The sequence below is a fragment of the Verticillium nonalfalfae genome, assembly GCF_003724135.2.
Source record: "Verticillium nonalfalfae strain VnAa140/NRRL 66861 chromosome Unknown scaffold_210, whole genome shotgun sequence".
NCBI classification, from domain to species: Eukaryota; Fungi; Ascomycota; class Sordariomycetes; order Glomerellales; family Plectosphaerellaceae; genus Verticillium; species Verticillium nonalfalfae.
The window spans coordinates 8,098-34,895 of record NW_021167435.1 but is presented as its reverse complement, the minus strand read 5'-3'; the positions used below and the strand labels follow the sequence as shown (position 1 = coordinate 34,895).

The window sequence follows — 26,798 nt, the reverse complement described above, 5'->3', positions numbered from 1 at the left end:
TTTCCCAACGCTGAACGGTCCGGGTCGTCGCCTCGACAAAGGTCTCGCAAACTTTTATTTGCCACAGCCATGGTCTTGGTACTGGGCGCTGAGGGCTGCTCACCACCACCCAATTTTTGAATTCCGTGCGAGAAGCGCAACGAGAGGTGAGCTCTCGTCGAGGAGGAGGGGCGGGACACGGTATCGCGGTGCGACCGAGAAGCGGTGTCCGAAGGAGTCTGGCCCTGTGGCCTGAGGAGTCTAGGCCCCGGTGCAGGATTCCGACTCCTCGGTGCGTTACTTGCTTGCCTGCTTGATACGCGCATCCGGCGGTAACGTCAATCCTGTCATGATTTACCGATTTACACCACGAATTGCCGAAGCGTGGGGCGGAATGAGGCGAGACTATACCACGCAGACACTCTTTGGCCCTCCCTTTCTTTACAGTGATGGCATGGTAATCCCGTTCCCGAAGCCCTTGTCTAGAAGCCTTGTTTTTTTAGCCTTCCCTTACTGCGACCTGTACATCCGTCCGGCTGGGCGATCATGTCGCCTCTGTGTTACAGCATGGAGATGTGGGAACCGTGTTACATAGGGCAGGGGATGTTATCGTATTTCTCTTTCATGGGCAGGACTCACACTTCGAGTATTACAAACTGGATCGGGAAGCCAGCTGACAGAGGCGAAGTAGTACAAGCTAAGTGATACGGGGACCGGGTGTGATTCTATCTATCTGGGTCCGATGCCCGTGGCTGGGTCACGGTAACCTAGCCGGCGGCGCGAGAACACTTCCAGGTTCTCAGCGACACCGGCATATGGCACAGGATCATGTACTGCCGGTCTACATCTCGGAGGTTTCGTGACCATGGAAGGGCTGACGTGCTATTACTGCACAAGTCCGTTGGATATCTCCAGAGTGACGACGCCGTCTTTGCTCTCAACCACCTTGACCGAGGACAGGTCTCTAACGATCCAGTCTGGCTCGGCGGCGGCGACCTGATCGACAGTGTGGCTCGTTACGAGACCGATGACCTTGCAGCCAGCGGCCTTGCCTGCCCTGATGCCAGCGGGCGCGTCCTCGAGCACAAGAACGCGCTTGGCATCGCCCTCGAGCCCCAGTCTCTGCCTGCCCAGGAGATAGCAGGCGGGGTCCGGCTTTCCGTTCTCGACGGACTCTGCGGTGACCATCTGGTCGGGGTGCGGCAGGGCCATGACGCCGAGCCAGCCTGTGACGAGGGGCTCGGTGCCCGAGGTGACGATGGTCCAAGGGGCGCTGTCCCTGTTCAGCTCTTCGAGGAGGGTTCTCGCGCCAGGAACTTCAATGGCCTCATGGGCGTATAGCTTGGGCAGACGGCCCTCCGCTTCACGCACGTCTGGGTCATGGCAAGGGAGGGGGAGGGAGGGAGTTTCCTCCTTTTCCTCCTCCTCCCCGGCAAGCGTCAGCTGCGGCATCCTTGCTTCTGCTTGGTTCGTCTGTCACGTCGCGTTCTCTCGCGCACGCGCGTGCAGCATGGTGGAGAGATTTAAAGTGAGAGAGAGAGAGAGAGAGGCAGAGAGAGCGCGCGCGAGCGAGATGCCTGCGCGCACGCGTCATTTCCTCCTCTGCACGCCTCTGGAGTCTCTCTTCGCCACGGGGCAACACGCGCTGCGGAGCGGGGGCGTGTCGAGGTAGGGAGAAGGGGGCAGGAAGGAGGGTCACTTACAGTCCCAGTTTGCTTTTTCAGGGGCAAGAATCTTCAGGACGTCGATGCTGCGGCGACCATGCGAGGTTTGGAGGATGACGTTGGCAGAAACACCAATGTCCTGGCCGATGCTGCAAGGGAGCCGAAGACGGCGGGGCATCAGACGGGGTGGTTTCCGGGGGGGGGGGGCAAGGTATGGTCTACGCGCAGGGGCAACAGAGAGAGAGAGAGAGGGTGCTGGGTTCGACTGAGATGCAGACGCAAGGGAGGTCATGTTGGCCGGGGGAAAGTCTCTCTCACCTGTGCCAATGCTTCTCGATTGCCGGCGTCGAATCGATGATGGTGCCATCCATGTCGAACAGGAAGCCGTCAAAGGTGGCCCGCTCTGGGGCCGCCGTGAAGGACGCATTGACGCCGGTTGCCGTGGAGCCCATGATAAGTTCGTGATGGCGTGTCAGAGGCGTGTATAGGTTTGGGTCGGACGATGGTCTTGGAGACGGACGCAGGGAGATAGGGCGTCCGTAACAGGGATAATGATGGGACACTTCTTCGGGGGCCGGCTGCTCCGACGATCGACGATCTGTGAAGGGGGGGGGGGGGGCTGATGCTAAAAATTGAATTGGATGATGATTTGATTTTTCAGATATGAAGTATCGCAAGCACAAGGTTGAGTCGTACGCCCTTTTGTGAGTCGTGGTAAGCGTTGAGCTGTCGTTGACATTTCATGATGGAAGGCATTTCCTGATTGGGAAGTCCGTGGTCGGAGTTTTTTTCATTTTACATATTGGAGATTTACGAGTGGATAAGACAAAACGTTACAGCCGGTACATGAAGAAATGAAGAATCGCGGGGCTGCCGTTCCTGGCCTTCGGTAGCCGGTGAGCATTGGCCGCTGTCGTCGGTATGCGGTGTACGGTATGTGTGTGCGGTGAAGGCAGACGGGAAGGGGCGGGGGACTCGGAGCGGTGAGGTGCGGCAGAACAAACCTGCCCACTAAATTTTCGAGAGCGGCAGGTGCCAGTCCAGTGGAAATTTTGGCAGGCGCTTTCCAGACGTGGATGTCGTCGATTTTGGGACATCTCGATACTTCATTCCACCAACGACACTTACAGATCGTCGCCATATACCTTTGCAATGGCCAACGCGATCAACAAGCCCAAGAGTACGTTCTTTCTTGTTCCCCCCCTTCTGTCGATTGTGTCAAGTAGCTGCCCCCGTTCCCCGGCTAACCTGAACACCGTTGGCAGGGCCTAATTCCAAGAGGCAGCCCGTCCGCCTCCGCCACAAGATCCAGAAGGCCTCGGCCGCGAAGCAGCGCAAGGAGAAGAAGCTCGGCAAGAAGAACCCAGAATGGCGCTCCAAGCTCAAGAAGGATCCCGGCATCCCCAACCTCTACCCCTTCAAGGAGAAGGTTCTCGAGGAGATTGAGGAGACGCGCATGCGCAAGAAGGAGGAACAGCTGAAGCGGCGTGAGATGGCCAAGGCTGCCAAGTCTGGCGTCCTCGGCCAGGATGGCATCGACGCTGCCAACATGCCCGTCGACGTCGAGGATGGCGACGTCGACGGCATGAACGTGGACGGGGACGGCGAGCTCGACGAGTCCAACCCCATGGCCGCCCTCCTCGCCACGGCGCGCAAGGCCGCCGAGAAGTACGAAGGCGGAGACATGGACGAGGATGAAGACGACGACGACGACGAAGAGGATACCAGAAACGTCGTCGACCCTACCTTCAAGAATGCCACGTCCCGCAAGGCCTACGACAAGATCTTCAAGCAGGTTGTTGAGCAGGCCGACGTCATCCTCTACGTTCTCGACGCCCGCGACCCCGAGGGCACCCGCTCCCGCGACGTCGAGCGCGCCGTCATGGCTGCGGCCGCCGGCGGAAAGCGCCTCATTCTCGTCATCAACAAGATCGATCTTATCCCGGCCAAGACGCTCAAGGCCTGGCTCACCCACCTCCGCCGCTTCTTCCCCACCATGCCCCTGCGCGCCTCGAACCCGGCCCCCAACGCCCACACCTTCAACCACAAGGAGCTCACCGGCCAGAAGACGGCCAGCGACCTCCTGCGCGCCCTCAAGTCGTACGCCGCTGCCAAGAACCTCAAGCGCGCCGTCTCCGTCGGCGTCATCGGCTACCCCAACGTCGGCAAGTCCTCCGTCATCAACGCCCTCCTCGGACGCTACAGCAGCGGCAACCGCAGCGCCTGCCCCGCCGGCGCCGAGGCTGGTGTCACCAAGAGCATCCGCAACGTCAAGATTGACAGCAAGCTGACCCTCCTCGACTCGCCCGGCATCGTCTTCCCCTCGGCCTCGACCTCGACCACGGGCGGCCTCGTGTCGCTGAAGAACGCTGCCGAGGCTTTCGCCCATCTCGTCCTCCTCAACGCCGTCCCGCCCCGCCAGATCGAGGACCCCGTCCCCGCCGTCACTCTCCTGCTGAAGCGCCTGTCGTCCTCGGACGACCTGATGCAGAAGCTCACCGACGTCTACAGCCTGCCGGCCCTGCTGCGCACCGGCGGCGACCCCACCACCGACTTCCTCGTCCAGGTCGCCCGCAAGCGCGGACGTCTCGGCCCCGGCGGTGTGCCCAACCTGCACTCTGCCGCCATGACCGTCGTCACCGACTGGCGCGACGGCCGCATTCAGGGCTGGACTGAGCCGCCCGTGCTCGCCGTCGCCGACGCCAACGCACCCGTTGATGCTGATGCCGTTGTCGCTGACGACATGGCGGCGCCGGACCAGAAGACAGTCGTCACGGAGTGGGCCAAGGAGTTCAAGATTGAGGGTCTCTGGGGCGATGACGGTGCTGACGACGAAGTCATGGAGCAGTAGTTGTGCCTTCCTAATGTGGAGGCTGCTTGTTTTGTTGATACCCAGGTAGATGGTGCAGAGTTTGCTGGGTTTATTGGCGTTTAGGGCATGGCAAAAGGGGCGAATACAAGTCACGATCTTTATGCTGAGCCGCTGTTTTCTTGCCTTGAGTGTGGTTTGTCTATGTAGTCCTCTACTTCGTTTCCAGCCTCCAAGCCTGCCAACAGCCTACACTGACGTTGTACTCCTTACGCTTCTCATCACTTCACGTCCCAGAGGAAGGCGTATCAGAAAAGAAATCTCTTTTCCTGGAAGGAGGATCATGCCCGGCCCCAAGGTAAAACGGGAAAACTTAACCGCTGCCGTTTACCTACCGGACTGTGCAGGATCGAATCGCTCAATGTCACGCCACGGCCTTACTCCGATCCTGCAATGAAGCTCCTTGCATCCCATCGCGGCGGACACGAATCGTCTCAACCGTATTGCCGGATCATTCCGAGTTGCATTTGTGCGTTGCGTCGTGTTGCCTTGTACCCACGAACCCCGCGGTGAAGGGTGCGCAGCATGATCGTTGGGGACAAAGTCAAAAACAGGTGTTCGAACGGATACCATTTTCGGTTAAACCACCCTCTCCACCTCTCACCAACCCCTCCCCCTGGCTCATAACACTACTTCAGTTATATGTATTCGCAAAGCCCCCCCCCCCTTCTTCCTCTTAAGCCCCCCCCTTGCCTTTTTTTGCAAAAGCTATTGACCTCAACACTGCATGATCACAACCTAGTGTCGATCAGCGTCGTATTCAGATCGACAGGCACCATGCCATATAGCTCAGTCAGGGACTCTGCGTTGCACCAACTATTGTCCATTGTTCACATCTCCCCTTATCCCCCCCTTTTTCCCCCACCGCCGTAGGGCCGGCTCCTATCGGCGCTTGCCCGACATTCCGCACCGCCTGTTTACTCGCGGAACTTTCCCCTCCGTCTTCCCCGGCTGTGATACGGCGTCTGGCTGGAGGAAGAGGGGGGGTCGAAGGGGGCTACACAGTACATGGTGAGCCTCATCGGACGTGTAGAGCCCCACAAGGGGCCGTCCGCACACACCTGGCGTGATCTGCAAGACCAGCTTCTAGGATTGTGTTTTATTTTCCCCTGGAGATAAACCGCTTCACGTTGACAGACCACGATGTCCTTGGTTTGGTTTGCGAGAGGGGTCAGGTATACCTCGTTTTTTTTTCTTTTCCTTTCCTGGGGTGTTCCTGGTGTGAGAAAGCGACGCTATGGACGGTCAAGTGAAGGCGAGATTGGACTGTTCTTTGTGCTGGTAGATGAACATTATGCGCAAAGGGGTTCCGCCTGCCACGGGACTCAACAATATCTGCCGTGTGAGGGATATGCTGCGTTCACCTGGGGTCTTCCTGGCAGGGTCAGGACCACTATAGATACAGCTTAAAGTAGGGTAGGAGATAAGTTCGGCGGTTGTCATACTAGGTGAACACCATGGGAGGGGGTGGTAAGGGTGCCATTCGAGAGCTCGCCAGCTACGTACTCCAGGGATGACAGCACGCGTGTTGCGTGTAGCGAGCTCATGTCCATGGCATGAATAGTAACACCATAGTCGCAGTCCTCACGACGAGTTCGGCCCGCCCTTTGTACCGTCAAGTGAACATCGTGGGGGGGAGGGTGCCATTTGAAAGATTGCCAGCTTAATGTCTCAGGGGTTCCATGTTTTGAGGGGGTTCGGCACGTTCGTCTGGTGTGTCCCTGGCATGAACGGCAATACGATAGATGCAGCGCGCTGGGGACGACAGTAGTCCGCCCTTTGTGCTCGGAGGTGAAGATCATGGGCGAAGGGGTAACCTTCCGCCTGAAGCTCACCAGCTAGAGGCTCCAGGGATGCCGTGTTCTGCGAGGGGGATGATGGCACGTTCAACCTGGGTAGTCCTGGCATGCGAGAGACGCTACAGATGCAGCCCTGAGGATTAGACTGCAGTGGACCGCCCCTTGCTCTGGCGGATCAATATTATGCGCGAGTAGCTGGCGAAAAAAGGATCCAGGGATAGCACGTGTGGCAGGCATAGCACGTCCACCTGACTGTTTCCGCCCTGAAGACCGCGCTACAGATGCAGCCCTGACGGTGAGGCCTGAACACACGCTTCCCCTTGCGTATAGTAACGTTGACCTGGCCGCACTCAGGGTAGTCCACAGCCTGCTGAGGCTTGAGGAGGGAGGGTAACGAGGATACCCCTCCTTGTCAAACAGGGTTGGCAGGGCACCACGTGGTGGACATGCCGCTCGGAGATACGGAAATGCGGAAGGGGATCACGGAATGGTTACTCTTGGGTTGGGTGAACTACCGCAGTTGAATGCTGGGACAACGCGAGGGACAGGGACCCTGGCCGTCAGCGGCATCAGTTCATACATCTGACCATCTTGGATAGTTCTCAACATGGGACACAAGTGGCATGCGAGGATGAGCAATGCTTCAGTGATACAGAACAGCCCAAGCTTGGTATTTTTGTTTTGCAACCTCTCGTCCTAGTTTATGCCGTGACAAGCTCCATCTTGACCCCCCGCTTGCCCGTCCTCTCATCCATGTCATCCTGGACCCTGACCCTGACCTTCTGGAACAGCTCGACCTTGACCTCGCGGCTGCCCGTCGTCTCGAGCACGTAATCGTCTGCGTCAAACGTGCTGTCGGGCTCCGGCGTCGCGAGGTCGCGCAGCCGGATGAGCCCCTCGATGCCGAAACGCGGCACGAGCACGACGAAGCCGTTGCTGAAGATCTTCATGACGAACGCGTCCTCCTCGGCCTCCCGTCCCTTGAGGGCCTGTCCGACGTAGTACGCGATGCTCGCGCGGCCGGCGAGCTGCGCGTTGCGGTGGCGAACGTTGATGTTCTTGCACACGGCCTCGAGGCGGCCCCGGGAGCGGACCGCCGGGTGGACGGCCTCGTACCCGATGGCGGCGGCGAGCTGCCGGTGGGCCTGGAGATCTGCGTAGCGGCGGATGGGGGAGGTGAAGTGCGTGTAGATCTCCGAGGCGAGGCCGTAGTGGCGGAACTCGTCGTACGTCTGGGTGCCGGAGCAGAAATATTCGGCCGACATCATGCAGCGCGTCGCCATGATGCGCACGAGCGTGTTGAAGAAGGGGTTCTCCGGGTCGACGCACGTGTCGAGCGAGTCCGCGAGCGCCTTGCTCGAGTCGACGCGGAGCTCCAGGCCCTTCTTGACCTTGAGCTGGTTGGCGAGCTCGTCAAAGTTGGTCTTGGGCGGCGCGCCGTGTCGGCGGAGAATGGCCGTCTGCGGGAACGCCTCGTAAATCTTGGCCGCGACGCTGACATTGGCGAACAACATGAACTCCTCGACCAGTGACATGGTATCCAGAAGCTCCTTGGTCTTGACGTCGATTGGGTCAGATGTCTCCGACTCCATCTGCACCTTGACCTCGGGCGACGACAGGCTGAGGGCGCCGGCATCCATACGCTTCTGCTTGAGCTTTCTCGACAACTTCATCAGCATCCGGATGCCCTGGGTGAGATCGTCCGTCTGCGAGGCATCGTCCACTCTCAGCTGCGCTTGTTCGTAGCTGAGAGCCTCTCTTGACTTGATGACAGACTTTGTGAAGCGAACATTGACAATGTCAGCGTTCTCGTTGAGCTCCCAGATGACGGAAAACGCGAAACGCTCGATATAAGGATTGAGTGAGCACAGGTCTGTTCCGAGAAGCATTGGCAACATGTCGATGCGCTTGTCCACTAGGTAGACTGATGTGCCGCGGATGCTCGCCTCGTTGTCCATGGCCGTCAAGGGCTTGACAAAGTTGGACACGTCGGCAATGTGGACGCCAACCTCGTAGTTTCCGTTGGGCAGACTCCTCGCGTGAAGTGCATCGTCAATATCCTGGCATCCGATGGGGTCGATACTGCAGATGAGCAGAGACCGAAGATCCTCGCGATCCCTCCAGCCGGGGTCGTCCAGGCTCGTCGGCACCCTCCAATCGTGGCCCTCCTTTGGCAGACAGTCCAGCACCGTCTTGGGGAAAGGTCTGTACTGCACATCGTACTCTAGCAGAAGCGCCTCCGTCTCGGCCTGCTTCGTCTCAAGCTCTCCGAGGGACCGCACGAAATGGCCCACGGGGTGTCGCGAGTCGCGCTCCCAGCCATCAATCGTGACAACGAGTCGCTTGCCGAGAAGCTCCGCAGCCTGCCTCGTGCGTATCCGAATCTTGGGGATGCACTTGTCCATCGGGATGAGGAACACATTCTCCTGACGGCGGCCCTGGGTGCCGCTCTGACTGGTGGAGGAGGGGTCAATATGGCCGACGTATTGTCGCCAGTTGCGCTTGATGACGCCGACAACCTTTGCTGTCGGCTGAGGACGGCCCTCGGTGCTGTGGCTCTGCGTCTTCTTGACCTCTTCCTGCAGCGCCTTGCGCTCGCGTGCCGAGACGAGATCGGATCCTCCCTCATTGTCGGCGTTTTCGTTTCTCGTGATGGTTTCCTCCTCGATGATCTTGGTCGAAGGCTCCTTCCACTGCTCCTTCGGCAGCACCTCGACGACGACAAGATCACCATTGATGGCACGGCTAATGTTCTCCCTTCCGAGGATGAGGAGCGGCTTGACGAAACTCGGCACCTTGATCGAGCCCTCGAGGTAGTTGTACGGGGAGACGTTGAAAATTCCCTGGTGCAGGAGGCCCGCCTTGGTGCCAGTCATCATCTTGGACATGCTGTAGTACTCCGGGTACAGGGGACCCTCCTGCTTCTTGAAGGATCCGGCGGTCTGCAGGTCGGGGACCATGTCGAGCAGCGTGTCGGCCTCCTCGAGACCCCCGACATACTCGGCGAGAGACATGCCGTGGAGGCCGTCGGCCCTCGCCTTGCGGAGACAGTCCTGGTCATCGCTCAGCATGACCACGGCGGGCGGCTGGGCGGCCGAGCCGTGCTCTGCGAGATGCTCGCCGTACCACTTGACGGATCGCCTCACGGCGCGGTCGTTGCGGTCGTTGACCGTCTCGTTGGTCTCCCGGTGGATGTACGTCTCGAGGCGGAACTCGTTGAAGAAGACGTAGAAGCGCTTGTCCTCGCTCTTGGTGAGGCCGATGAGGCGGTTGTAGAGCGGCAGGGAGCGGTTGCGGAGCTCCTCGAGGACTGTCTGCAGGACAATGACGTCGTAAAAGGCCGAGCTCTGCTCGAACAGATCCATGGCGTTGAGGAGGGCATTGGTATCCGGGATGATGTAATGGCCTTGAGGGAAGGCCTTGGTGCCTGCCGGCTTATCAGACAGCACAAACGGCTGGGCTGCATATTGTCAGTCTGTGAGGCTCCGAACAGGCAGAACGACGTCTCACCTTTCCCAGACGCATCCCTGGGCGCGATCAGAAGGCATTGTCGGCACAGCTTTGATGAGCAGGGGATATCTTGACGAAGGTAGACCTCTCGCACGATTTTCTGAACCTTGCCGCTCTTGGTGGACCGCACGTAGACCTTGCTCGACAGGTTCGACGCAGCAGGGCCCCTATCGAGTGTTCTCTTGAGACTCGTCATCGCGGTTGTGTTGTGACGACCTGCTCTTTCCCAAGTCTTGATATTGGCAACGTCAAGGCTTGTCTCGGCTCACCAGAGGGTAGGCATAGACACACTATGAAAATTGAGGTGAGGTCGCGAAGGCGGCTGACAAACGAATCGGATCCTGCGGGGCGCCTATCTTATCTTATCTTATCGTACCGGGTCATCACACAGCTCAAACGGCACCAACGACACACGACACAATACCTCTCCTAACACCCGTTGCCCGCCCCAATTGCATCAATAGCATCAATCATTCCAATTTCCTAATCAGTGGATGGCTTCGACCCGGAAATCAGAACGCATGCACGCAGACCGCACAGGTTCCGCTGCCAGATGCGGCATTTACCAACACGGCCATCACTTTTTCTCAGCGAACGAAACGTGAACATCCCTTGGCCTGTTTAGCCTAGCTGGCGTCCAGTCGCGCCAGGGCCCCCGTCAGCACAGTACCTACCTGTACAAGGTAGGTAGTGCGTGGAAAACAGCACTGCACAGCACAGCACTGCACAGCACGGACAGACCACGCTCGTTCGAACAGCGCCATGCTTCACCCCTAGGTACAGAACGCCATTGCAGACCGCAGCAGCGAAGGTGCGCGCCCACGCCGAACTTTCCGCGCCCCAACCTCCACAGCAAATCTCACAATGAGGCCGGAAGCGGAATGTGGCACAACGCCCAAGGGGAAGAGAAGGGAGGGGAGGGTGATCAATGGAGCAACGCCTGTTGCCTCTTGCCTTTTCCAGTCTCGCCGTCCTGACGCGCGGGGCCTGATCTCGGCACCCTGTTTCACGGGCTGCACCACCTGCTGTACGACGGTATGTCGAACGGGGATGGTACTTATTGTACCATAGGATCTTTCCAGAGCCACGCGAATCGGGAACGGACTGGAGGGTCGACGCTGGGGGCCTGGCAGACAAATCATGCTCGCTGAGGGCATGTTCGACGCCCACGTTAAGCATGAGACCTGAACCAGAAACCTGTGATACTGATGATGGCCTTCCCCCCCAGCCATCCTCCCTGTCATCCCTTAAAGCGCGAGATCGGTCGATAAGGGCGGACGAGAAGCCCTGATTGCTTGCACGCGACGGATGATGTCTGGCTGCAAGCAAGGGGTTGGCAGGTAGGTGACTTACATATGCGAGTAAAACTCGCCACGAAATCTCAACGTGCAGTGCGGCACGAGCTACAAGGTTGTGGGCTGATAATTCTCTCAACATACAAAACACGCACACGGTAGCCGAAACCAGGTTACCTGGACTTCCTGAGCAGAGACAAAGCGGTACATCACCTTGTCTCGCTTTTTGTTTTTGTGGAGGGTCACTGACATGGCAATTGAGAAGAAATAAAATAAGCGTGTGGTTCTGCTGCAAGAGCGGGTAGCAAGGATAGCTCCCGCAGTGCTGGTGGTTGTCTGGAGCGGACGCCGGGCGACGCTACAGTGGGGCCTGGGCACCATGTCCACCGGCCCGTAGATCAGTACCATCGCCCCCCCCCCCCCCCCCCCTTCCTGAAAGCGTCAACCTTTAGGTGTCCCGCCAGTGGTTGATTGCCGCCGACACACAAAGCGTTCGAGGTACACTGCAAGCAGAAGCACAAGGGCCTTATTACCTTATACGCACACGTGCGATGCTCTGGCCCTGGTCCCCTGGCCAGGCATGGCAGGCTGGCCACCAATTCCACCCCCCCTCCCCTACTTCATCTTCCCCCCTTCGAACGATTTGCGGGAGGGGCGCGCCAGAGTACGATGTCGTTTCTTCATCAGATCAGGGTCTCTAGTTCTCTAGTTGCTAGCCAGTTGGTTATTCGCTTCTGTTGGTGGGAACACCTATCGGCATGCTCAGCAGCTCCTCTTCTGAACCGGGCAAGCGTCACTTTTCTTTTCTTTTCTCGTAAACACAAGATCACTGTACTTCCCCCATCCAACTAGGTTTTCTCATTCGTCGGGGCGTGGGACTCTGACCAAGAACCGCCTACCGTCCCTCGGGCTGGTGAAGAAAAAATAAATACCAAACCCCGAGACCATCGAGAAGAAGGGGGGATGGGCGGAGACCCTGCCGTGTCGTCCACCTCGTCTCGAGAGGGTGGGGACCCGCCGAACCCCATGATGTGCAGCCAAGCCAAGGGAAACGCCTTGCCGCTCCTGGTCAACACCCCCCTCCAACACCCAAAGGCGCCCTTGTTCCCTCGTGCCGCTGCCCCAGACGTCACACCTACACGGCACAGGCGCGTCCTGCCCACCCCCTCTATCTCTTCCTCCCGTACACCCAGGCCCATGATCGCATGCCATCCCATGCCACTCTCAAGCTCGTTCCTACACACCATCTTCTCCTGCCCGCTCCCCTGGCACCCTTTGACAGCGTGCGTCTGTCGACTCGCCTGGACTCGGTGCGAGGAGCCCATTACCTGCCGAGGGGAAGGCACAAGGTCAGACCACATAGCACTTCGCTGCATATGCTTGTACTTATGTGCGGCTTGCCGGTTTCCGACGAACGCGTCGAAAGATTCAGACGCGTCTTGTGATGCTATCTGACGTATATGAAGAGTCTGGACGCCCGATCCCACTGCGGTAACAAACCCTTATTGCTGTAGTTGCGTGCTTCTGTTGATTGCTCTAGATCCGTACGGGCTATGTGCGACGGTGGGTATCTCATTTATTACCTTGGGTCGTCTTGATCGAAACGTCCCCCGTCATCCACCGTGCAAGGGCAACCTACCTCCCCAGACCTGTATGTGGTAGGTAGGTAGTCAAAGACAGTCCGGATCGGTCGCTAAAACAGCTCCTACTCCTGATTCGCCAGGTGAAGCACACTAGGGACGCACCGTTGACTCTGGGAGCGCGTCCGCGGCCCCGTCTTTTCTTGCTAATGGCGCCGTGCCAATTTCTAGTCCCTCACCTCTGACCTCGTTGAGTTCAGCCGTTTTGCCCTTCACCATCCGCGCCGTTAACATCGGATTCTCAGCTGTGGCGCGTTCCAATCCTGGCACCGATGCTAGGACTCTGAGAGCAAACCAATCAAACGTCGACCGGCTCTGTATCGCCATGCGAGTTGGACGCTTCTGCGCTACAATCTACATGTACGAGAACGACAGCAACAGGCTGTCGCCCACCAGGGAGCCAGCTCGCGACCAGCTCGGCCAACGGTGACGGCCGGGGTGGGCTTTCTGGTGTCTCTGAAATGATGGAAAACCCGTTGAGCGACCACCAATCCGCCGGTGGTAGTGCAGTCGTCTGATGTTAAGCCTTGGTTAGGGCACATGTAGCAGCTTTACCGGCGGCATCATGTGTTTCGGATCCTCGCAGGCCGTCCACACCCGGACGGACGCCTGCTGTGTCGGCAATCGTTCAAGCATATGTGACTTCCCATGACGAGATCCGTGTCACCTTCGCAGCCTCTGTATGCAAACCAGGTCAGAGGCATGTCGGGACGGAGCGGTGGAGACTTTCCAATGTGTGCAACACACATTGTCATGCGGCCTAAGCGCTGAAGGAGGGCAGGCAGTCGAAGAGGGTGCACTATTCGTAATGCAACCCTGGAATGGACAGATGACCCTGAGCTGCGTCTTGCATCAACTTTTCCGTTTTGCTGAGGCATCGTCTGACTGCCAAATCCAGCTAGCACGCTGTGTGTGTCATCACCCTTGATGGTCCATGTGACGAGTTGCATCAAAGCTGGCTTCCTCGAGTAAACAAGGATGGACGGTTAGGGCGACCGTCAGCCGACGTCGCATCGCGAAGCAATGAAGTCCATAGCGTCTCGACCAAGTCTTCGAGCTTATCGTCAGCATGACATGCGAAACCTGCCGTTGCTCACGACCTCGCCGAGTCTAGAAGCAAGGCCATCTGTCTCAGGTTCGAAGAACGAAGAAGGCATCTACCCGCTGGAGCGCACTCAACAGCATCACGCGAGACGAGAACACGCTGCAGGGACGGGCAGCAGGCTTCGTCCGTCGCGGTCTGAGTGATGTGCCCAGTTGACGACTACTTTTCATGACAAGTGGAGTTGTATGCGGGTTTGGCAACCGACAGTGATAAGCTGATGGAGCTGCCGGGTCAGCCAAGTAATCCCGTGACGTAGCAACAGATACTCACTCTTAAAGCCTGGCGAAACCTACTGCACGGTACGGGACAGGGCCGAACTGGGGGTTAGTATGCAAGCCCGGGGAGACGGTGCAAGATGCTGACATCGCGAACCAGTAGGTGGCTTAAACCTGCAGAAACCGTGAATAGTCATCCCCCCCGCCCCCTGCGCTGTATCGCGATCAAGATGCATAACTTACACAACTTCAAGCAGAACCAAGGAGTATGATGGCACGGAACAAGACGCGTCTTCGCCATGGTCTCGACGCATGTGTTTCTAAGAGAGCAGAACGACTGTAACGTGCCATGGCCAGGAGTTGGGGGAAGAATGACAAGGCGCAGACAGATCAAGAGCGTCATGCCTCGTGAGCTCGACGAACGATATCGAGATCGAGCTTTGGCGCGCAAATGCACGAGGCCGAATCAGGTATCCACGGGGCGCTCTCAGAGGTCGGGCCAAGTCGAAGATGAGTCAGTCCAACGAGCAGGTTCAAGGGATGCTTCGGCCAAGTGAGCAGGCAGGCGGTTCCATGGCTTGGGGCAAGCGAGGGTGAAAATGCGCGCTGATGCGGCGATGCGTGACACAGGCTACCGGGCAGACCGGTGAGGGGAGACCGGAGACAACGGACAAAGTTGAAGCGAACGTTGAGAGGCGAGCGAAGCGAAACAGCCGTCCTGGCGGAGGTGATGTGAGGTTTCCTCGACAGGGGTCCCTGGAATCGTTCCGTCATTGAATTGTCGCCTCCACTCCAGTTTTGCGAGGTGAGACAAGAGGCGAACAAGACAAGACGGGTGAGAAAGCTGATGGGATTTTTTTGTTGCCTGCGGATGAAGCTGTACGAGTCAAGGAGTGTGGGAACCCGAGAGGAGAGGAGGAAGAGACCCAACTCTTCCGCCCATGCCATTCACCACAAAGTCCGTGCCGTGCCGTGCAGAGATGAGAAAGCTGCAGGAGCTATCATACAGGAGCTGCAGGAGCTGCAGGTGCGGCGAGAGCTGCCTACGAAGGTCCACTTGAGCCAGCTCGGCGCGTCTCTGGCCTTTCTTGCCTGCCGCTGGGCTGGAGCCTGTGCGTCCCAGAGCCCAGACACACTGTGCAGACGGCCCGGGGCTGCAGGAGGAATGACGAGGCAGCTTTGGCACAGGGCAGGCTGACAGCCTGCCTACATGTGCCTACCTACCTGCCTACGTCCTTGTACATCGATCCCAGGCGATCAGTTTTCCCACACATCAACTGGCAGACAGACTATACAGCGATGGACGACGAGCACAACGCAGCACGAGAGAAAGGCAGGTCAGAGGGCATGGCGCCATCGAACGGCCGTCCCCGCGCCCCACCCACATGCATGGCGCAGGGAAGCATTTTCATGTGCCCAGAATCGTTAGCATCTATTCGAGAACTGGACGCCGAAAGGCGGCTGCACTGGCGTCCCGTGGAATGGTGCTCGTTTAAGCTCCGCGAGATGGATGGGTCATGGATGCACAGGACGGGGACGGTTGTGGATGGGTGGACTGGCAGGCGGATAGATACTTGCCTAGATGCGACGGCTTGTGGTGTGGTGGTTCCCCATCTCGTCTTATTATACCCACATTCTGGGGTTCTGGGTAGGTAGTGGACTCGGCTTAACGATGTTGGCGTTGTGCGTGTGTGCTTGTGCTGATCTGTGATCGCTGAAATGCGTTCCCGCCCCTTCACAAGCAGGCACGAAACCTGGGGAGGGGGGGGCATGCCATGCCTTCGCGTACATTGATCGGGATGATCACCGTCAACACCCATGTGCTTCTTAAGCGGAACCAATGCGGGAGCGGACTCAGGCCGCCGATGAACCCCGCCGAAAGGGGGATGCCCTCGGTGCTCTGAACAGGCAGTCAGCCCAGCTCGCCTCGACAGGCACTGTTCGAGAACGGAGCAACGCGAGGAGGTAACTGTCGAGAGGAAACGGGGAAGAAAAGAAGAGACATGTTGCAGGCATCTGTCGCTTCGGTTCGGTTCGGTCACGAAGCAGAGCGGTTTCCTCCGAAGTCTAGGCCTGGACCGGGCCGACATCCTCTGCTTTGCCACAATCAATTTGTCGATGATGATATGGAAGCCGACTGATCCCAGGTGCGCGACACGCGTATGATGCCTTGTGGATGCGGTGAGCGCGGCCGGGAATGCTGTATCCTCTCGTGTTGTGCAATGCAGCCCTACGGGGCCTCTGTTATGGGTAGGTAGAATGGTAGCACTTGGACAATTGTCGCTGCTTGAAGCGCTGCGTGCAACCACGGTCCTGTCAACTTTGAGGCCAACTTTCAGGGCAGGATGCTCGCTCTGTTTGTACACTGGAGATTCGTTGCTGAGGGCATAGGTATGCATTACGATGTGATTGTGGTGAGGTACAGGGTGACCCACAGCAGGAGAGCGATCATACAAGTAGACGGGGTTGCTACCGTGCCTACCTGGCTACTTTAGTACATGATGGACGAAGCATGGACGAAGCGCCATCAGCCTGTGCGAATGCTAGAACTGGCGGGGCCCCTGCCTAGACCTTGCTGTCTGTGCGGGATGACTTACCATGTACCCCTACCCCGGTCGAAGCCGTCCCAAGCCCGACAAAGCAGGATCAAGGCAAGACGACCTTCGGGGCGGGGGGCCAGTTGAGTTCACGTTGGCTGCAAGTGAAATGGTCCGTCATCTCTAACGCCAACTTGGCGCAGTAGACCTTCCAAGCTGCCCCAAGCCCCCCCAAGACGCAAGACGCACGACGCAAGACTCAAGTCCAGGTCCAAGCCCAAAGCCCCAGGCTTCAAGAGCCACCCCCCTCTAGCGCCTTCCGCACCCCACCACCCTCGCCTTGGGACCCCATGGCCCCTGCCCCTGTTTTCCCGCACCGTCCGTCCAGCTGCTGCTTCCTGCGCTGCCTCGCCAAGCCCCCCTCAGCCTGGTTCTTTTGCTTTTTCCCTCATGCACATCCAGGGCCCTTGAACACGCAAGGCTCCCGTGCCTAGGCAGCTTCGGTATTTGAGCCTTTCAAAAAGAACAGTTCCAAACCAGGCCTCATCTGTCGAGGTCGATTGCTGCAAAGACAAGGCCAAGGCTGGGAGTAGGGGCAAGGGCCAGGACAAGGGTTTCGGTTAGCAGCAGTATCGGAACAAAGGAGACTGACCAACTTGACTGACTTCTGCTGTTGCATATACAGATGCAAAACTGCGTCCCAAGCTGAAAAACAAAATACCGAGGCTCCAGACCTCGTTGCCTGCCATGCTACTTTGACATTTGCCGTGGCCGTTGGGACCTCGAGCCGTCGACCACAGGGCACTGAGCAAAGCAGCGCTGAGTCGATTCAGGAGAAAAACTGCTTGCGTCACATCGCATCGCACTGCGCCACACATGGTACTGAATCGTCGCCTCCCAAATTCATACTCCTCGTTGCCGATGATCTCTCGAGCCCTCAGGAAGCCCACGTTGGTTCGGCACTATACCAGCGCCATCGCCGGAGAGAGGAGAGAGAGCAGGTGAAGATGAACAAAAGGCCGCCCAGGCTTGACGCAATACACACCTCTTTCAATACGAAAAGAGATTGAAAAACAAGAGATCAGGCTTCGAGCACATCCGTTTGTGGCCCTGCCTTGATAGTCCCTGGTCAGATTTGACTGAACAGAGTGGCATGGGCAAAATCTTCTGGCAACCGCCCGACGGCGACGCTCGTGTTGTCGCCTTGCATCCATACGCCAGACTGGCTTGGCCCCAAACCGAATCCGCCGTCTGTACAGTAGTACTACATTGGTCTTCTCACATCTCCCCGACATGCAAAATACAAAGAACGGCACAGTACAACTACGAATGCTCACGCACGCTCAAATCCACACACACCCGCACCTCACCAGCCAAGCTCCTATACACACACACCTCCCCCCTCCACTCCTGACATCAGTTCTCCCTCCCCCTCTCCATCCAACCAGGCCATCGCTTCGTACGGCCCTCCCCCAGCTTCGTTCGCGCAGGCGCAAATCCGTCCAGGCAGACTAGTGACGGCCGCCGCGGCATCATTCATCGTGTCGGGCCAGACGTGCAGCGACAGCAGGCGTATCGCAACGCTTGCTATCTCATCGTAACACGCCTTCAATCCTCGTTCAGCCTTCTCATCCCATCCAGCTCCTCAGCCAGCCCTTCTTTGACCCTGATTTCTTTCGACTTTTTAACCTCCGGCGCAACACAACTCTACAGAGTCAGAGGCACCGACTCGTTGCTTGTCTTGCCTGTCGCGCCGCTCTGCCCGAGTACGAACGACCCTTCGCCACCGGCCGGAACGATATCCCATCACACCTTACCTAGCCTTAGGGCCCTCTGGCTCCCCGGGCCTATCATCGCATTCCTCCTCACCCGTCCCTGTCTCGTCCTACATTTTCCTGTCTACATTACCAACCAGAGAAAATCTCACTTCCAGCTTCACCTAACCATACCCCTTCGACTCACTTGGACGAGCCCTTTAACGTTGCAAGGCTCATCATCTTCTTTCAGCTTGGCCGGTGTCGCCTCACAGCCCTTCTTGTGGTCTCTGCGTACCACCCGTCGTTAAGAACGGAACGACACTACTCACGTCGCCGTCCGTCAGGGACCGCGCGCCTCCCACCCCCCCCCCCAAGCCAAAAGGCCCCAGCCCAGCGTGCGCCGCTCGGTTCTCTTTGCGCCAACCACATGCACGAGTAATCCCGCCTGCATCGCCCTCTGCGCACCGCTCATCCCTTCTCAGATCCAACTCGACTTCGTTCCCGCGACCCAGCCAGAAGGCAACCCAACTATAACAAGACACGTCGTCGATGACTGGACTTGTCTGCGCAAACCTACCAGCACGTCAACCTTGACGTATTCAATGTACTCCACTCAACCAAACGGCGCTGACAGTGGCACAATCAATCCCGCTGCTCTCAACTCGGCTGGTAGGTGCCTTCTCCCTCACCCTCTGGCGTAGCAGCCATCTCAAGCCGCACCCCCTCCTGTCCCCCATCCCACCACCTCCCTTGCCGCCCGGATCGGTTGCATCTTGTCGCGGGTCCTGTCGCGCTGTCCCAACGTCAACGACACTTTCTTCGTGACATTGACGACGCGTCGCTGCCCTTGCATCACTCCACCCAACATTATCCGCCATAGCGTGAACCCCGCCATGTTCAGCGCTACGCGATGCTGATGCTCACCCTCAATTAGATCTTCTCAACACGACCTCGCGCGGCATCAAGCGAAGCCGCTCGCCAGACAACTATCAGGAACCTGCTCGCGGTTCAGACGGTACGCTGCTCTCTCATTCCCCATTTCCGCGTCGCTGTTGCATGCGACGGGCTTGCGACTGCAACACACACACGCAGTCACACCTTGTTGTGCGACAACGTGTCGGCAACACCAGCTGATTTGGCGACCACGCGAATAGGTGCTTCCAACCCCCGAAAGCGAGGGAAACAAATGAAGTCACGGGGATCCGAGCCTGCCGGCCAGGCGCCCGTCGCGGGCCTACCTCAGGGTATCCAGCCGCCGCACACGCCTCATAACCCGAACGCGCCGCTGCCCGGCCAAGCTGTCGCGTACGCGCCCACGCAGGCATCGCCTCCACCAAAGACGACGCCAACCAAGACGACGCTGAAGGCCCTGCCCACAGTTCGAGACCATACGACCGACCAGCTGAACCCCAGCGGAGATGAATATCTGCCGCGCGAGATTGATGAGTTCGGAGAGAAAAAGGTCATGGCCAACGGCCAGCTGCTAGGAGGGCGGACCTACCGGTGCCGCACATTCCTGGTGCCAAACCGCGGCGATCGGCTGTTCATGTTGGCAACGGAGTGCGCCAGGGTCTTGGGATACCGAGACTCTTACCTCTTGTTCAACAAGAATCGATCACTTTTCAAGATCATTGCCAGCCAGCCTGAAAAGGATGACCTAGTGGCCCAGGAAATCCTCCCCTTTTCTTACCGATCGCGGCAGATTGCCATCGTTACGGCGCGGTCCATGTTCCGCCAATTCGGCAGTCGCGTCATCGAGAACGGACGCCGCGTCCGCGACGACTACTGGGAGACCAAGGCTCGAAAGCAAGGTTTCACCGAGGCTGACCCTGCGGGCGAGAAGCGGCCTGGACAAGCCAAGGCTCGCGAGGCTGCCGAGGCTCAGAATCAGGTCATGCTTGGCGGCCCTCAAGGTGAGATTGTCTATAGCAACGCGCCGGCCCAGTTCCCTGGCGCGCCGCAGCAGCCTCAGATTGTCCAGCCGGGCATGCTCGGGCCGGCTGGAGGTTCGACCCGGATGCCTATGATCTCCCTGGGTTCGGATCTCAGCGACACTCGCCCACGTGACTATAGCGTCAACTTCAAGGGAGGTCCTCGCCAGGAGATCACGGGACCACCGTACCAGGATTTGACGCGTCCAGCTCAGCCAGGCGAGATCAACCAACAGGCACACCATGCTGCTGAGTACAACAGGCAGGTCACGCAGAATCGTGAAAGGAGCAGCAACTACCTGCAGGACCACTGGCGTCGCCCACACGAACAGCCTCAATCAGCCAGCCTGCACCAGCAGCAACCCATCAGCACGACCGAAGCATCTGTACCAACGAGTCGGGCTGCTGTCCAGTCACCTCACACTTCCTCCGTGAACATGTCGCAGCCAGGTCTGGTTCCCAATCAGAGCCCTCAAATGGGACTATCGAACCCTCCTTACTCTCAGGCGATCCATGCCCAGAACCCTATTAGCCAAGCGCCGATGAGGGGCATGCCACAGAGCTCGCCGCAGCTGAATAACAGACCGACGTCACTGGGCTCAGGAGCGACCGGCAGTCTGTCTCAGTCCACTCCCAGCTACCCTTACCCAGGCGGCTCCGGGCAGATGTGGCCACAGCAGATGCCGCAGGCACATCAACACTATCCCGGGTACACGACGCAAGGGCAGCAGCAGCAACAACAGCAGCAGCAGTCGCACCAGCAGCAGTCACCCGCTCCCCAGCCTCAGCTCCGACAGCACTCATCCAGCGGCGTGCAGCCAGGCATGCAGTTTTCCGGCATGCCGGGCATGAGCCAGGGTTATGGATCGAACCAGGCCATCTACTCTGCCGAACAAACACCACGACAATACATGCCTCAGCCAAACCCGGGCGCCCCAGCCGTTAGCCAGGCATGGTCGAACCAACAGTCGCCTGGCGCGCAGTGGTGGGCCAACCAACCTCAATAGGCGCAACGCACACAAGTCATGATGAAGCAAACAACGGGCCGTTCCTCACGGGAGCCCGTGACCCCGCCGTCTCGGGGTCGATTATTTATATACGCAAATGGTCAGAACACGATTTTCGGCCTTGTTCTCTTGGCTGCCGTATTTGGAGGATACCCCGGCATACATTTAGTGGTGGCTACTTTTGTTTTGTTTGGTTGACCGATCGTCCTGGGAGTCTGCCCGATGCATTCATGCCGAGGATTGGGATAGAGGAGTTGGGCGGTTCTGGGGGGATGATAGGTTTCGATCGATTGCTGGGGCGGTCTTCCGTTCATGATGCGATACCGACTTGGCGACAACACACGGAAACCAGTGTCCCTCCTTCCGAGCGCTGTTGAGCTCATCCACAACCTCGACATGACTTCAGGTATATCGCTTTCATTCTTGTGCTGTCTTGTGTGTCTTTTTTTCCTACTTGATTTTGGCTTGGATTTCTTCTGCAATCCATTGTACCTTGTCTGAGATGCCAATGACGGTGCACGAGGATAGGGATGGATTGGTGTCGGCGAAGCAGGTCAACGCGGCTGGCGGCCAGATTGACCTGTAGCTGTCTTGCGCGCGGTGGCTTTCTGGGTGTTTTTCTTTCCATGCAAGGCAGCACATCCGCCTGTATTGGCCGTTTCTCTTTCTATGCCGCCTCTGCTTGTTCGGTTCTTCGTTTCTTAGGGCGGGGTTCTTGCAGCATAGGAGGTGTTTTCGCTTTTTTTTTTCGCTGTGATTTTGGCCAGGATACCTTTTCAAGTCGGATACACGTCGCAACGAGAAGGGTAGAGAGGCCCTGTCTCTGTGTCGTTGTGCTTTTCTCGCTGGGTGAGGAGCAACTTTGTCCGGGGGCTTCTCTGCTTTTTTTTCGTCTTTCTGTTTCTCACCTTTTGCTATTTCGTTCTTCAGTTTGATAGGGGGGTGGGCTGCCTAGGCTGCATGGGATACCTCAACGATGGGAATACGCTGATCAATTGCTCTTCATCCTTGTTACGTATCTTGTGTCTTTCCATTTGTGATTGTTGCTGTAGTTGGTGGATGCTGCTTGTAGACCAAACGTGAATGTACGTGTAGTCGACAACAAGAAGGATGTAGTTTCTGTGGCATTATCACGCCGGCAGCCTCGAAACCCAGAGCAGCCGCCCAGCATGTTGTGACGGATATGGAACAGGAGCTTGCTCCGTCCCTTTATCGTTGCTCTTCTTCGTCTTTAATCACTGTCATTGCCATCCAAGGCCTCGTCAGCCTCCTCCCGGTCAACCCTGTCCTCGTCTCCTTCCAGAGCATCGACCGTCTCGTCAGCTTCACTGTCCCCTTCTTCTTCCTCCTCCTCCTCCTCATCGTCCTCTGCCTCCTCGTCGTCGTCCTCCGCCTCATCCGTCTCATCGCCGTCCTCGCCTTCCTCCTCCGCCGCCTCCTCCGGCTCCGTGTCGTCACCACCCGCCGCTCCGACCCCGCCAGCAGCAGCAGCGGCGGCGGCGGCGGCGGCCCCCGCCCCCACCGCGATCCTCGCCTTCTTGGCCCGTGGCTGATCGCGCGCCTCGCCGCCGGTGGCAGCATCCCCGGTGGCGGCGGTGAACGTGTCATCCGGCCCCGGCGCCGACATGGTCGACACGTCGCCCATGTGGGAGTCGTCTCCGGGGCCGGTCCCTGCCGCCGAGGCCGCGGGGCCGCCGGCGCCGGTGAAGCCCTCGCGCTGGCGCCGGCGGTAGTCGATGCGCTTCTCCGACTTTGTCTGGGCGTATTCTATCGGCATTGTCAGTTGTTGTTTGGGTCTTCCACGGCGCCTCTCCCTGTCCCTCTCTCTCTCTTTTTTTTTTTTTAGAAAAAAAGAAAAAGCGAAAGACAGGGGGGGCTAGGGACATGCAAAGGGTGAGAGACGCACTCGCGAATTCGGCCTCCAGGGGCTCCTTCAGGAACGACAGCTCCGTGTCCTCGAGGGCCTTGAAAACGTGCGTCGGGTCGATCGTCTTCTTGCCGGCGTTGAGGGTGTGTTCGTTTGCGCTGGCGTGTCTCGTCAGTTCCTTTTTCTTGAACTTTCTCTTCATGATCACACTGTCGAGAAGCAAACGACGAGCTAGTTCGCTACCGGAGAAATCAAAAAAGGGGGCAGAAGGGGCAGGCGGGGCAGAGGAGCGACGCACTGGGTGGCGAGGTAGTTGACAAAGACGGCGGCGCTCTTGTTGAGCGCCAGGATGGCGTTGGCCTGGATCTGCGTGCCGGGCGGCAGCACGCCCTTGGCGAGGCGCGTGATGATGGAGCGCGGCAGGGTGAGGTCCTCAATGGTGACGGCGTCGCGGTCCTTGTCCTTGGCCGACGCCTTCTCGGGCTTGCTGCTGCCTTCTTCGGGCCGGGGCCCGCCGGCGCCGCCGCTGGGGCCCGCGTTGGCGGTCGTCATGGACGTGTCGGGGCGGCCTTCTGCTGGTTGTGGGGGCTGATGGCTGGTGGCGGCCGAGGTCGAGGCTGGGGCGGCGCCGGGTGTGTCTTCGTCCATGGGGACGAAGCGGGCGGCTGAGACAGAAGGGTTGGCGGGTGAGGGCTTTTTGGGCGGCATTGTGGTGAGAGCAAGGTGTGTGTGTATGCGTGGGCGAGTGTGCGTGAGGTTGAGTTTTCGGCGAGGAGGCCCAAGGTGGGTGGCGAGAGTCTGGCCCTTGAAATCTCTATGGTATTCCTTGTCCCAGATATGATTCCAATGTAGTCTCTACTGGTTCATCGCGATGAGGCTGGCAGGCTGACAACCAAGTGACGAGGCGCAAGCGGGAAGCTGGTCGAGTGAGGTACGGGGTTCTGTTCTAGGTGAGGTTGAGGTGAGAGCGGTGCAGGTGTAGGTGCACGCGCCCACGCCACACCCTGAGACGCGACTTTTGCGTGTGGCGCGTAAAGTGGTGGCTTCCACCCTTCTGTCCCGCTGGCCCGTGCCTCCTCACAGGAGGAGGTGCCAGAGGTACCTACCTACCTTACCTTAGGTAGGTAGGTAAACCTTCCCTTAGGTAGGTAGGTAGGTTGACAGGTACGTACGTACATAAGGCAGGTAGGTCCATCATACCTCCTGCGTGTCACCATTCACCATCAGAACAGGACGAATGACCTAGTCGTCACCATCGGAAGCAGTTCAAACCCCGCGCCTTCGTCAGCGTCGTTCATATACCTTACACTACACAATTGCACCCCCTGCCTGACACGCTCTCATGACACTTGCCACTGCCACTGCCACTGCCACTGCCCCCCAACGAGGTACACGTGGAGCATCGTGGGCGCCTGCCTCTGTGATCCGATCTTTTTGTTTCAGACTGGCCACACCGGATGCCGTGCCTAAAAAATACCAGATCGTGAGAAGCGTCGCGATCCCGTCTAAACGGACGCCGCACGAGATAGATTGCCGAAGAGTTTCGTATCGTCTTCGTGCCCAAGTCATCCGATCCTCCACGTCAGTCAACAAACGCATGACAGCCCCGCGAGGCAGACCGCGCTGTCAGAATCATTTCTCAGGTGTGTAATGGTACGTATAGTGTGTCAAATTCAGCCTCCACGGCTCTACCTAGGAGGAACACTACCGACCGGCCTCGCGTGCCCGAGTGTGCTTCGCTGCGCCATGCTACAGAGCCAAGCAAAGCAGTTGCTCCGTGTGCGCTTCGCTCGCAAATATTCAAAGGGAAATGAAATGAGGGAGTGATAGAAAAAGAAAAAGCTAAATCCATGAAGAGAGGGGGGAAGGACTGGCTAAACGAAAGGAAAGGGCTGCAGTCGGCAGCGTGTCATGAGTATCATAAATAAAAATGGGGTATCACCAGCACAAACATCCTCCCAAACATACAGAACCACGAGCCAATGCCCTCAGTTTTGGAACTTCAGTGTTTCCCCGAGGACCCTCTGCTCTCGATCCATCCACGCCATCCATGTAGTCCCACGCGGTCCAAATGGCAGCCGGCCTTCCGCAGGCTTGTGTGGCCATGTGGCCGGCTGACGAATGTAACGAGGGCAAACACGACCAACGTGCCATATATCCTGGGCACGTCCTCGCAAGAGGTCACACAAAACCCCGCACGACGAAGCCTTCGGCAGGCCTCGTGCAGCGCGTGCGTCTTGTTTCTTTCCTCGTCTTGCGGGAGGGGCGCAGGGATGGCACGCATCTGAAACGCGTCAAAAACGCACGTCGTTCCCTGTCAATCGACACGACACCACCCCAACTCACATCTTCCCGGCGGGGAATGGACATGGGTGATGCCGGCAGGTTCTGCCGCTGTGCTCACGCGCCGCGGCATCGTGTTCGGTCTCAACACCCCGCGGCGCACAGGAAAACGCCTGTCTTGCTGTCCCGCCCATCAGCCAATAGCCCGGCCAATCGCGGACTGTGGGACGGCAGGCCGCGGTGAGAGTCCGCCCAGCGGAACCTCGTCATCAAGGCATGTGCTGGGCGGGACTGATGATGTAGAGAAGACACGATGGTGGTTTCGCTGCTCGGAGAAGGAGGCTGAAGAACCATGGAAACCGTGCTGGGTGAAACCGCCGAGCTGCTCATTTGATGAGCGAGGGGAAAACTCCCCGTCCGAGTAGAAGCTGTGGCCATAGCCGTACCACTGATCGCGAACACTGCCACCACCAAAGCTGAAGCTACTGCGCGAGCTCTGTGTCCTTCCGTGGTAGCCACGAGGCGATGTGGCAGATGACGAGGGTGGGTATTTGGAGAGTCGGGATGTTTGCCGCTTGGGGCTGGGAATAAAAGCTTCATCGCCCTGAACAGCCTCGTCCGTCAACCCGGGCCGCGAGTTCGGTGCACGAGCAAAAACAGGCGTCTGCGGAATTTCGATGCTCTTCTTCCCGCCGTTGGTGAATGTGAATGAGTGTGGCGACTGGCTCTCTCCCGATGCTCGAGGCTGATATTGGTTGTGGTTCTGGTAAATGACCACACTTGGCGGCTTCTTGAGCGAAGCTGTCGATGCGTGCTTGGTCAGGGAGGCAGGCACCTTCTCAAAGGCGTCTTCATCCTCCTTTTTATACTTCCAAGACTCAATCTCCTCGTCATCGATGGGCGTGATGCCACGGTTGATGAAAGGAAGACGACCTTGTCGGTAACGGTAGCACACAAGTATGGTGCCTCCTATCAAAGCCACGGCCAGAACAGACAGGACCGTGCTGAGAGCAATGGCGAGCGTTCGGTCAGGTTCATCCTGCTTTTGGCCGTTGCCGTCAACGCGGGGGGCTGAATAGCCGGGTTCGTCCGCCGACAATAGAGTCATGGCGAAATGTGGCGTCAGTGAAAATTCGCGGGGGACGGAAAAATAGCGGTGATCGTCACCGCATGTGGTTGGAACACATGGGGTGTGCCGAAGGCGAGCACGCGAGGTTCACCAAGACAATGGGGTGCGCGATCCAAGATTGGTGAGCTCGTGACCTCGGACTGAAGGTTGGAGCCCGGCTTAAAACGCTGTTGGAAGACACCGGTATTCAAGAGAACGCTGGGGTTCCTAG

At 58.2% G+C, this 26,798-nt stretch overlaps 6 protein-coding genes across 6 annotated transcripts; 2 read left to right on the top strand and 4 right to left on the bottom strand.

Moving 5' to 3' along the window:
• Positions 1-864: 864 nt before the first annotated feature.
• Positions 865-2,095, bottom strand: D7B24_003838 (uncharacterized protein; the record flags this gene model as incomplete). The annotated part of the gene is made up of 3 exons (XM_028638024.1): positions 865-1,352; positions 1,683-1,792; positions 1,962-2,095. The coding sequence occupies 3 exons, from the start codon at positions 2,093-2,095 to the stop codon at positions 865-867; spliced, it is 732 nt and encodes a 243-aa protein (XP_028490522.1).
• Positions 2,096-2,795: 700 nt separating this feature from the next.
• Positions 2,796-4,578, top strand: GNL3 (Guanine nucleotide-binding protein-like 3; the record flags this gene model as incomplete). The annotated part of the gene is made up of 3 exons (XM_028638023.1): positions 2,796-2,823; positions 2,909-4,479; positions 4,540-4,578. The coding sequence occupies 3 exons, from the start codon at positions 2,796-2,798 to the stop codon at positions 4,576-4,578; spliced, it is 1,638 nt and encodes a 545-aa protein (XP_028490521.1).
• A 2,434-nt stretch (positions 4,579-7,012) lies between these two features.
• DIS3 (exosome catalytic subunit dis3) lies at positions 7,013-10,017 on the bottom strand (the record flags this gene model as incomplete). Its single annotated transcript, XM_028638022.1, has 2 exons — positions 7,013-9,771; positions 9,822-10,017. The coding sequence occupies 2 exons, from the start codon at positions 10,015-10,017 to the stop codon at positions 7,013-7,015; spliced, it is 2,955 nt and encodes a 984-aa protein (XP_028490520.1).
• Positions 10,018-18,972: 8,955 nt separating this feature from the next.
• D7B24_003835 (uncharacterized protein) lies at positions 18,973-21,308 on the top strand (the record flags this gene model as incomplete). The annotated part of the gene is made up of 3 exons (XM_028638021.1): positions 18,973-19,039; positions 19,305-19,385; positions 19,525-21,308. 3 exons carry the CDS (start codon positions 18,973-18,975, stop codon positions 21,306-21,308), a joined length of 1,932 nt encoding a protein of 643 aa, XP_028490519.1.
• Positions 21,309-22,539: 1,231 nt separating this feature from the next.
• On the bottom strand, positions 22,540-23,883 carry D7B24_003834 (uncharacterized protein; the record flags this gene model as incomplete). Its single annotated transcript, XM_028638020.1, has 3 exons — positions 22,540-23,075; positions 23,215-23,333; positions 23,474-23,883. The coding sequence occupies 3 exons, from the start codon at positions 23,881-23,883 to the stop codon at positions 22,540-22,542; spliced, it is 1,065 nt and encodes a 354-aa protein (XP_028490518.1).
• A 1,768-nt stretch (positions 23,884-25,651) lies between these two features.
• Positions 25,652-26,566, bottom strand: D7B24_003833 (uncharacterized protein; the record flags this gene model as incomplete). The annotated part of the gene is made up of 1 exon (XM_028638019.1): positions 25,652-26,566. The coding sequence occupies one exon, from the start codon at positions 26,564-26,566 to the stop codon at positions 25,652-25,654; it is 915 nt and encodes a 304-aa protein (XP_028490517.1).
• Between the last annotated feature and the right edge of the window lie 232 nt (positions 26,567-26,798).